Here is a 10930-nt window from a genome sequence, read left to right as displayed (position 1 = left end):
TTTACACCATCATAATAGATTGTGTTTAATCACTGCAATATATCAAAATCCATTTGAGAGACAAAACAAAGAATTAAAAAAAATCAATAACAAGATCCAACATTGTTCCACATTCCTTGCAGAGTACTCTAGACAACACAGCAACTCTGCATCTCAGCAGCCTTGCATTTGTGAGTTATATCCACTCTAGGATTTTATCCTTTTGCACTTTTTTGCCCTTCCTAAGAATATTACCTTTCTTGACTCAAGCATTCATAGTGCCACGTGGCTGTTCCCAATTCCCACACACGTAACGGGCAGTGGTGCCTCTGGTCAGACCGTGGTACTCTTGCTCATGTCAGATATTAGCTTCCTGTATTAGTGTGCAGAGACGTTCCTGCCTAACATTAACCCATGGCCTCGTGGCAGTCCCAGACTGAAGTGCAAAAACCAACAAGTCAAGCCTTTGCAACAAACTTATATGGAGGCCATGATCCCCTGCCAGCACAGTCCTCTTCTTCCTTGGTCATCCAAGTGCCTTCCACTAGTTAACTAACACTTATTGTCAATGGAATAACAGAAAACAAGGCAATCAAAACCCAAATCAGAGACAGAATTTTCCCTTTTGCAAATGTAACAACGAAGAGTCTCCCAGTGCATTTAAGAACGGTGTAAATATAAGTGCTTAGTACTCCTGAATAGCAGTTGCTGTAGACCATGACAGAGGCATAGAGAAAGAATTACTTCACTTTTAAAGTCTGAGCTCTGAGTCTGATTGTCAGACGCAAAAACAGATGAAAACACAGTAGACAGAACCACAGGTAGGCCAATTATCTGCTTTAAATTAATGTCTCAGTAAATTACACTGTGATGCCTCTGCATCACAGTCAGTGTAAGACGGACATTGGATTTTTATACAGTGAGAAAATTATATGAAGAATCTTTATTGCATAATTAGCCAGCTGTAGCATGAACACTGGTGGTTGCTTTGTGATGCCAGCAAAAACAAACATTATGCTTCAGTCTAACACTTTTCTGGTATTGTTGCTCTGGCGAGGGATTTTTTTAAATTTTGGTTTGGTTTGGGACTTTTTTGGTGGTTTTTTGTTGTTGTTGTTGTTTTGATGGTGGTGGTAATGTTTTTTGTTTAAATACTTCTAGTTATAAAGATTTATAATCTATTAATCCTGGAAATCTCACTAATAAATACAGCCAGCTTTTCAACCTACAGGGATGATGGTGTCTGTGTGAAGAGCAAAGCTTCAAACAAAAATCTAAGACGTTATTTTCCAACAAGCACCGTAAGTCTCAGTTAACAAAACCAAATTCAGTAGACAGAAGTTTAGCCCTTGAGTAAGTCTGGATTTTTAATACGCTACTTCTACATTTAATAGAAGCTGAAAAAGCATCTGTAAAATTAGGAAGCTAATATCAGTGCAATGAGTTTCGACACATAATGAGAGCAAGCAAGACTTTTGCATAAGAAGATGCTTTGTTTTGGTCCTTAGAGGACAAAGTCTCTAACAAGTATCATGTTGGTGGTTGGTTAAAAATGAAGCTACTATAGCTGCAAACTGTCAAAGACTTCCATGTTTCAGTCAGTATAAAACCCTCAGCTTATTCTGTTCATCCAGAACATCCAAGATTTTAATTCAAAAATGATGGGTATTACTGAGTAAAAGAAAAACTATGTAATTTTATTATCAGTGTTTCTGTGCAATCTGCCAGAAGGCCTGTTATACATTCATATGTGTCTTTCTCATTATACAATTAGCTCATTTTAGCATTTAAAGATTCCTCTAATAGCAGTTCTAAATCCCACTTCGTTCCAATGCCTATGTAAAATACAGTTGTATCAGTTCCACTTCCAGAAACCAAATCAGTTTAGTTTAACATATTGCCTTGCACCATCATCATCTTTCTCTTCTACTACAGGTTAGAACGAGTCAGCCAGGGAAATTCCTGGAAGAGAAAAACAAACCAACAAAGAATAAAAACCATAGCGGACAAGGAGTAAGAGGAACAGTTAACTACCAGATGGAAAGCACAGGATATAAAGATTGCTCAAAAACGTTTCCTCTCATTTTGTCAAGAATGAAAAGAAATAACCTTAAATTCTGGAAACAGTCATGAAGAACACCATGCACTGAAAACAGCCAGTGGGGGAAAAAACCCCAAACAAGCAAGTAACAAGGAAAGCAGATGGCACAGTGTAAAAGAACCCATTCTCCCTTCTCCCAAATCTAAACACAATATTTCTGCCTTGCAACTATCTCTGCCTACTCTGTGGTTTAAGTGATACTTCCCAAAGTTTTCAGAAACTCATCAACATGAAGCTTGCAAAAAACCAAAGGAAAACATACAGATACCTGTTTCTTTCTCTCGGATTGCGGATCAATCATTACATTTATAAGAGAAGGTGTTTGCTTGTCAGCCACGCTTGCTTTCAGAGCATTCCGCAGTTCTTCTGGTGTTTTAACAAAGTATCCTTTACCTCCAAAGGCAGACATAATTTCTTCATAGCGCGAATTTGGCAGGAGGGAAACAGGAGGTACACTGTAACAAAATGGAAAACCTGATTAATGGCAGGGACTGCCAACAGACCAATTTAATTACTTCAGCACCAATTTTAAAGTGCAAGATGTTTGTGCTGGCCTGTTGAATTCTTCTGGGCTGGAAGAACTATGGTTCCTATATCACTTAAGCCATGTTCATAGGGTACCATGCTCATTTTCACCTTCTGGAGACATTCCAAAGTCTGGAGACATTTAACCAAGTTCTCTTTGTACAAAGATCTCAGCTCCAGAAGCAGAAGTTCAGTGTACACTTAGAACTCAGGTAATTTTGGAGATTATTGTGATTTTGAATGTTAGCCCACTACGAACTCTCTATTGTGTGGCCTGAACTGCTGCAGGAACCTGAGACAACTAATAAGAGAATCATCTCTCTGCTGCACTGTTGTGCAAATAACAGTCTGGAATTCGGTTGGCTGCTTGCTTTTGGTAACTGGTTCTTACTTATATGAACTTAGCCCAGGACTAAATTCACTTCCTAAAAGTAATTTCAATCTGGATTACAAAGCATTAGCAATGAAGAGAATGACCATTTTGGTCACTTCTTTCGTAATTAACAGGACATACTTTGAAGATGCTTACCATGTAGCAGGATTGCCCAACTTTAGCATCTCCTTCCAGGAATTTGCATCCAAACCAGTGTAAATCCCATTGTTGTTTACTATGATAATCAGGATTGGCAAATTGTACCTACAAAAAGACATATTTGGAAGAATTCTGAAATACTTGCCCCTTTCTGTAAGATGTTGGAAGTGTTAATTTTCTTTAAATTAAAAAAAAAATCACTTTCACCTGAAAAATGATCTAATCATCACTGGTAGAGCACTATGTCAAAACAACATAAAAAACTACCATTTGTATTTTTTGGCCTGTTTTGATGTGCTTTATGGGCACCCCATCTAAAAGCATCATCCTTGGCTTTGATTTGAAGTGATCCTGGCAATACATGAAGAGTTTCTTCTTGAGCAAAAAAACCAGTTACCTGCAAATAGTCTCCACCTCCATCCCAGAAAATCCGAAAGCACTATCTCCTTCTATGCAGACGACTTGTTTTCCAGGTGCTCGGTCTTTGGCTACCATTGCAGCTGCTATAGCAAAACCCAGCCCCACTCCCATAGTTCCAAAAGTACCTGCATCAAGCCTAAAGGGGAGAATACAGAATTACCATCCATTTATTTCTACTCAGCCTCTTCAATTAATCCATGGTGACTTACCTGTACTTTTAATACTGTGCCATACACTATTCAAATATCGTTTCATAAATAATTGGTATATGGAGATACCAGATGTACAGATTATTATATTCAACCAATCATTTGATAAGACAGCAAATGTTTAAAGTGATATAAATACAATGGAACTCTAATTAAAATTAAGAACTCTTGTACCCTAGTTGTACTACAATAAAGACCTATCCTCATATGCTTTTAGCTTGCATAGTAACAATATTTCAAAAACATTCAATTACTGTAGAGACAGACAGACAACATATTTCTATATTTAATTCCTTGAAAATATACCTACAAGCCATCTGAAAGCCATTGAATAAATACTGCTGTTCAAATTTTAGTCTTCTGTTCAACCAATTTGAAATCAAATTGAAAGCTATAATTAAGTTAGATCATTTCAGTCAGAAGCACATAATGGATACAAAAGTACATAAAGAACTAGATTATTCTAGGGTTAACTTTTCAAATTTGCTTTCAGATATGTGCAATGTAATCTGAAGAGACAACCATCAACATTACTGTGTCCTTACTTTAAATGAGGGGGAAAAAGATGCAAACTATTCCCCCAACTCTACTGGGTGGGCTTTTCTTTGGCTGTTGGTTGTCTTTTGTTAACAAAGCATTTTGGTTTTACGAAGTATTTAGGTTTATTTAGGAGTTTAGCGCTACTTTTGCAAGCAGGCATAAGCTTCACAGATGAGAAATTTCACATCACCAGATAAAATTCACTTTTTCCCCCTGTTCGAAAAACAGCACTTAGTTCCTACTTATGTTAAAAGAGGCTACACACAATGATTAAAGTGACACGTCCAAATATGAGTGCCTACGTTTTAGGCATGGAGGTTTACATGAAAGCATGTCCAATATATAATCCAATTTTCAAGTTTTCCCTATTTTGAAGTGTTTCAAAGAAAAACTCTTCATATAAATTCTTTCCAACATGAGAATTCCAATGATTGTTTTTATTTTTAATCAAAATTTACCACAGACTCTGAGCACAGAAATAAACATCTAGGTCAGGGAATACAACATGATGCTACTCACTCACTTTCCACAAAAGAATGAGCAACCAACACCATTCTGTTGCAGAGCATGCAGAGAAATGTTAAAATCTATGACAGAACATCAGTATATAGGGGGAAAACTTTCCTTAACCCCTTTCCCAACATCCTAAACTTCGATTTTTTTATTTAGAACCTTTAAAAAGAATTACAAAAATTCTGAACCATCATACTTCTCAGCTAAATGAAAATATTTATACATAGATCTAGCCTGTTGAGTCAGCACAACACAAAAGATACCACACCTTTGACGGGGATAGTAATTTGGAAGCATAGTCCGTCCAATGTCCATGGTATTTGCTCCCTCACTTACTAAAATGGAGTCCTTGGGTATCATTTCTCTGATGTGATGAAAGACTGTATAATAATTCATAGGCAGGGATTTCTGTAATGCTAATCCCTTAAAAATAAGAGATATTAGTAACTCTTATGGATAGAATTTATAATAAGGTGCAGAACTGAGACATGCAAATAATAACAACGGAAATAAGAATGCACTCTGCTAGTTAAGGATGAAATATTTGGTTTTCCATGCACTACATCAAGGTCGCTCCTTCTGTATCTATCCTAGTGACGCAACATATTTATCAGAGGCTCAACCAGCTTAGCAACCCTTCCATGGCTTATCATTAACAGAAGCTATTACAGCTCAGTTTAACCTGAGAGGCATGTGACATTTTTCTGCACGCAGGTTTGACTACTGACAACCCTAAGCGAGCTGTCATCTGTGTGCTGGGAGGTAGTTTAAAAGAGTGATCTGCTAGAACGAATTTTAGATCCCAGTCCTGGAAACATGCATCTGAAGTTGCAGAAAACGAGTTGCATAAAACTAGGCATATACCAAACACCTGTGGTCTCTTGGTCTTAATAGCTACTTGTTTTTAGCATATATTAGACTTAGACCAGCATTGCTAAATTGCACAATTACAGAAGATGTCTAAGATGCACCTTTACATAAACTAGCTCCCAGTTGGAGTACTTGGATGTACCTGTAGTATCTGTCCACTGCTTAGAAGTCACTGCCCATAATGCAGCAGCTCTCGCTGTGGTCTTCTACTACTGGCTTTAAGAGCCCAATCCCAAAGTTCCATGACTTCCGCACAGTTTGAATTTATACAAAATAATAGAATATTTAACCCATAATATTTAACTAACAGTTCATAAGCCTGAGAAGAGTAAGCCTGTACCAGAATGATATAAATTTTCAAAGTCTGCGTGACATGACTGAGAAGTAATTGAGGAGGTTGGATATAGACCAGGGACAAAACTGACAATGTATCGGTACCTGTTAAAGTGGGAAATCTTCTCTTTAATACTACCTTTGATCTTTCCTCGTTGTTCTTTATTTTCACTCTTAGCCTCTTCCACCACTCTGAATTAGAAGGATATTTGAATGATCTTTTGCTGAATTCTTCTAAGAGCTGGAACAATATTAAAATATTGCAAAGATGTCTTTCAACATATTTAAAAAACAACACAAGCATCAAGAATAACGTTACCAAGAAAGATCCCAGCACAATCACTGGAGCACTAATCAGAATCTTTAGCGTATTATTTGAGAATAGACTGGAGGCACAGTATGAGTATATTGCCTGAAAAATGGTTCTCCTTAATAAGCTGGGTTTTTTTTTCTTTTAACTGGCAACTTACTTTATATGGATCAGAGGAAATTAAAGTCAAAACAGGAGGACACAGGACATTACGTTACCTGCTTAGTCACGGCGTTTATGTCACCTAATAAAATTGCAGCTGGCTTTACATTATTCCCCAGCTCTTCTGCACAAATATCAATCTATATTTCAAAAAGAAAGACCACCATTAACTCGAGGACATCAAAGAGATTTGGTTTTTTTTGCAGTTCAAGTAAGGAACACTGTCTAACACACATACATGTCTAACGTCCTTATACCTTGTTTTGGCTGCCTTTCCTTTAAATTACATCAGGAAATCCTTTATTCAAAGTAAAACCCTATGGTACATACCCATTTTAATAAAAGTTCATATATATCCTTAAAATTGACTGCTTGCATCTTTCAAGCTCTTGCAGACACTACAGAACTTTATTAGAACATTAAGAAGAAGAAGGTGGTGATTTTAATGATAATTATATGAGAACTAAAAATCTAAGGTTTAGGTATACCCTTAAAGTCTAAACAAAGCAGTAATTTTCTTTCTCAGAAAATTGTGTGAATGCTACTTGACAGTAAAAATTTAGCTAGCATGAAGAAACTGAAAAGTAAGTCGCAACTACCGAAGCAACTTCTCCGCTTGCTTTATTGGTGATGCATGAAACCTCCGAGGTTACATGGACAGTTAACTTATGACCAGGTCACATAGACTATGAACTGACAGTACTTTAATACTAATCTTCGACAGTGAAAAAAAGATTTTCTTTACAGTCTTCAGAAAAATTTGTAAAACTAATATTTGTAAAAATAAGATGTATATTTGTAAAAATTTAGCTTAAAAATTTATGCTATTGCTCTAGAAAAGATGCAAAGTTTGGAACTTGAGATCATGTTCCAGATCAGTGTAAGCAGGCCAGCCAGCACACCGAATCAACTACTCCTATTTCATCACAGACTCTTAGGGAGATTTTAAGGACATAAACAATTTAAAGACTTGTTTTTCTAAGAGCTGGCAGATTGTCAAATATATTAATTAGTTAAATAGCCTTTCTGCCTCTTTTCTTATTAACATTTCAGAGTTACTGACCTCTTATACTATGACTGACTTGGGATCTGAAAGCAATTCTATTTCAAAAAAATTCAGATAAGAGAGCATCAAACAGTATGAGAGATTTCACAATTTCAAAGACAGTTCGCTTTCAATCATGGAAATTCCAATGCTCCAAAGACCACAAAAGTATCATGAGTCTAATCCTGCATTAGTCAACTACTTAGAAGTGTCTCCCCTCCTCGTTACAGCAGCACCAAGTTCTTGACAGCAGGAACAATGCTGTAGCCATTCTTAGAAAAAAGTAAGGAAGTAACAAAAATTATTAAAGAAATCATAAGTATTTCTGGAGAGTTATCATTAACTATATGCACTGTCCGTAGGGCAGTATTTGCCACATGAAATACACTACCAAAATAATTTACAATAACTGTTCTAGGCAATGCTAGGCAATGTTCAGACTTGCTTTAAGTGAAAATAATTTTCCTGCTTACCTGAATAACCTTTACATCCTGTCGAAACCTTGGTGGAAGACCAAAATGCAAAATCCAATTCAATCTTGCACCAAACAAGATGATTACATCAGCATGTTGTAATGCCCTAATAAAAGGAAATGAAAGGATTAGAAAACAAGGAATTATTATTACATTCAATAGTCTTTACAAAGTTAGAAGCAATCCTAATCACCACAGCAAACCCAGGATATACATAAAATCCTTCCAACCTCTAAGATGCTTGCTTAGCTCCAAAACCTGTATACTTTTACCCAGCCAATCACCAAGCCGTTCTTGAGTTTAGGAACTTAAGAAGAAAATTGATTACTATTTTCCTAATACTACTGATTACTATTTTCCTAATGTTTAGGAAAGGAATCACTGCATTAGGAGACTAACAAGATGTTATAATGATGCTGAGGTTAAAGCAAAACACTCGCTGTTGTGACACTGCCAACAGTGGGTACCAAAATTAAGATTTGGGGACCTCTCAGTTTAGTCACCTGTTAATTTACCTTTCAGATGGGTAGATAGCATTTCCTATACTTTTTTATTCTCCATTTTTTTTAACAGCACACTTAACAGTGATAAAGCTAAGATGCTCAGCAGTGGACAATATTTTAGTCTCAGAGTATATAAATGCTCCATCTGCAAGCTGATTCTGTGCATATTCATACATAGTAGGGTTCTTACAGTCCATTCACATTAATTTTGCCAAAAGCCAAAAAAAGCTCTTACAAATGACTTTAAACATAGTCGTTCAGTGTAGTTTGAAATACCTTATTTTTCTGTACAAATAAAGTGCAATTTACTGATAGTGTATTGCAAATACCACAGAGAGACAGCAGATGGCCAGAACTTCAACAGCAATGTGTGCATCTCAAGCTTCTGTTTACAGTGTTAAAATAAAGAGCCAGTAGTTTGTATAGTGGCTGTTTAAAATAAATTGTTTGCCAGTTCCATTTTATGTTATAAAACACATACTAGCTACATTCATCTATCTACTTGCCATAGCTTTCAGAGTTACAGAACATTAGCTTTAATATAAAGTATCTTCCTGGTCAGCATTCTAAAGTGATCCACCTAAACATGTTGTCCCTTTCCAAGTAAGATCTTCAGTGCTCTACAATGAGGTGCAAAACATGGTTGAAAAATTTTTTGCTGTATGCATTTTGTCTTCCCTGGCATCTGTAGACCACCAAAATTCGCAGCTGTTTCTCAGATGTTAGGATGAGAAGCCTTGCTTTATATTTACATGGATCTTGCTGCAGCTACACAATTTGGATGGTTATCAGGAACTACTCCTTTTGCCATTGGCGTAGGCAAAAAAGGCAGTCCACAAAGGTCCACCAACTTTCTGATGTTGTTTTCAGCATGTGAATAAGCAGCACCTGAATGAAATGAAAGAGACTGCTTAATACTACAGAAACCAACTGCATTCTCTTGAACTTCAATTAACCTGATTACATTATTGGCAGAAAGAGTACTGTTTTCCATTATGAAAGCTGCCTGTCATTTTTCATTCTGAAGAACTCAAAACCTAACATTCAAACCCATAGATATTGGGGTTTAAAATGTCACATATTTTTGTCAAAAGGGTTTTTATTTGTTTTTTTTTTTAAGACTTCAGCTGAACTATTTACTTATTTCTCTGTTAGGAGATTTTGTTTATCTAGAATGACAATCTTTAGTGGGTAAAGTTTGGTATTATGGGGCAGAGGCTTCTGCAGCAGCAACAAGCAATGGCCTTTGTGTTGTCATGTCATTTCTTGCTTGCCCCCTGCATGCTCCATTGTGTGGATTGTACTATGCTCCACAGAAATCTGTCCAAAGAGGCCTACTACAAGCCTCTAATGAAAAGAGAGAAGCCAAAAGAAGGCCTTGAAAAAGGTTTGTGTTCGTGCACACATTCAATGTGATACTACCTTCAGTACATGGCTGCTGTATTAAGCTTGCCCAGGCCCTAGAATAACTGACTGGTCCTTGCGCAGTGACTTAAATCCTGAAGAATAAACTTTTGTATGTATTTCAAAAATTCTGCTAACAACAATATATAGCACAAAATCCAGATACATTTGTTGAGTAGATTCTCAGTTGTTGACGGCAACAAAACACAGATCTATGTATTTCTGAGGGACTGATTTCCACCTTTCACTTTCAAAGAACACCCTCTTCTTCATGTCTACCAAGGCAGACACAGAAAAAAACCCCATAACCTCTCCTGATCTCCTGATTCTGTTTTCAATTTCATTACCTAATCAATTATAAGATCCATCTCATTTCAATCATTACACTCCCTAATTAAACACAGACACAGAGCATTCCCACATCTGCAGTAAAATACCCTGGGTTAAACAAGCTGGTTATTTCGCTTCTGTTCCAAGCTGACCTGTATCTTCAGCACCACTGCACTGGCTAACATTCCACAAGGAGGGACAAAACAAGGGAACCAGCACAGAGAATAATTATCCTCTATTGCCAGGGGCACCTCTAATTTAGGAATTAATTACACTGGCAAAGTAGAATGGAAAGTCTGTAAAACAGCAATAACTGCAACACCTGCTGTGTTGCTTTATATCCTCACACAGGTAGGGTGGCACTTTCAGTAAGACCAAATGGAAAAATGACCTTTGGTTATTCTTATTTTTGCTATATATACCAGAGCATCAGGCAGAGAATATAATTCCTGTAATCTAAGAGAATTTGTTTTGAATTTTGGAAGCAATCCCTTGGTATTTAGATTTAAAGACAACTGTTATCCAATTTTTTTCTACATAAATTTCTATTTTATCGATTGACTTTTCTCTTAAACTAGATGAAAGAGACAACAGCTATAAAACAGAACAAAAATATTCTAAAACCAGAGCAGATTTTAACATCAAATTCCAAAGAAGCTTGTGTTTTTTCTACTGGTTGCT

At 36.5% G+C, this 10930-nt stretch overlaps 1 protein-coding gene across 3 annotated transcripts in view; it reads right to left on the bottom strand.

Annotated features, from left to right (window-relative positions):
• HACL1 (2-hydroxyacyl-CoA lyase 1) overlaps positions 1-10930 on the bottom strand; it is a 25615-nt gene continuing 14685 nt past the window's right edge. For all 3 annotated transcript variants that reach the window (XM_027723823.2, XM_027723824.2, XM_039390617.1), the window contains 9 exons: positions 9268-9403; positions 8013-8118; positions 6551-6634; positions 6162-6263; positions 5088-5242; positions 3535-3693; positions 3135-3242; positions 2349-2535; positions 1-1941 (listed from right to left, as the gene is read on the bottom strand). In XM_027723823.2, the coding sequence (XP_027579624.1) occupies positions 1909-1941; positions 2349-2535; positions 3135-3242; positions 3535-3693; positions 5088-5242; positions 6162-6263; positions 6551-6634; positions 8013-8118; positions 9268-9403 (1070 nt within the window). In that variant the 3' untranslated portion in view covers positions 1-1908. The remainder of the gene's footprint in view (positions 1942-2348; positions 2536-3134; positions 3243-3534; positions 3694-5087; positions 5243-6161; positions 6264-6550; positions 6635-8012; positions 8119-9267; positions 9404-10930) is intronic.

Source organism: Pipra filicauda, unplaced genomic scaffold (genome assembly GCF_003945595.2).
Source record: "Pipra filicauda isolate LSUMZ 115617 unplaced genomic scaffold, ASM394559v2 scaffold84_size4826128_pilon, whole genome shotgun sequence".
In the NCBI taxonomy this organism is placed as follows: domain Eukaryota; kingdom Metazoa; phylum Chordata; class Aves; order Passeriformes; family Pipridae; genus Pipra; species Pipra filicauda.
The sequence above is the reverse complement of the archived record's forward strand: the minus strand, read 5'-3'. Positions and strand labels throughout refer to the sequence as shown.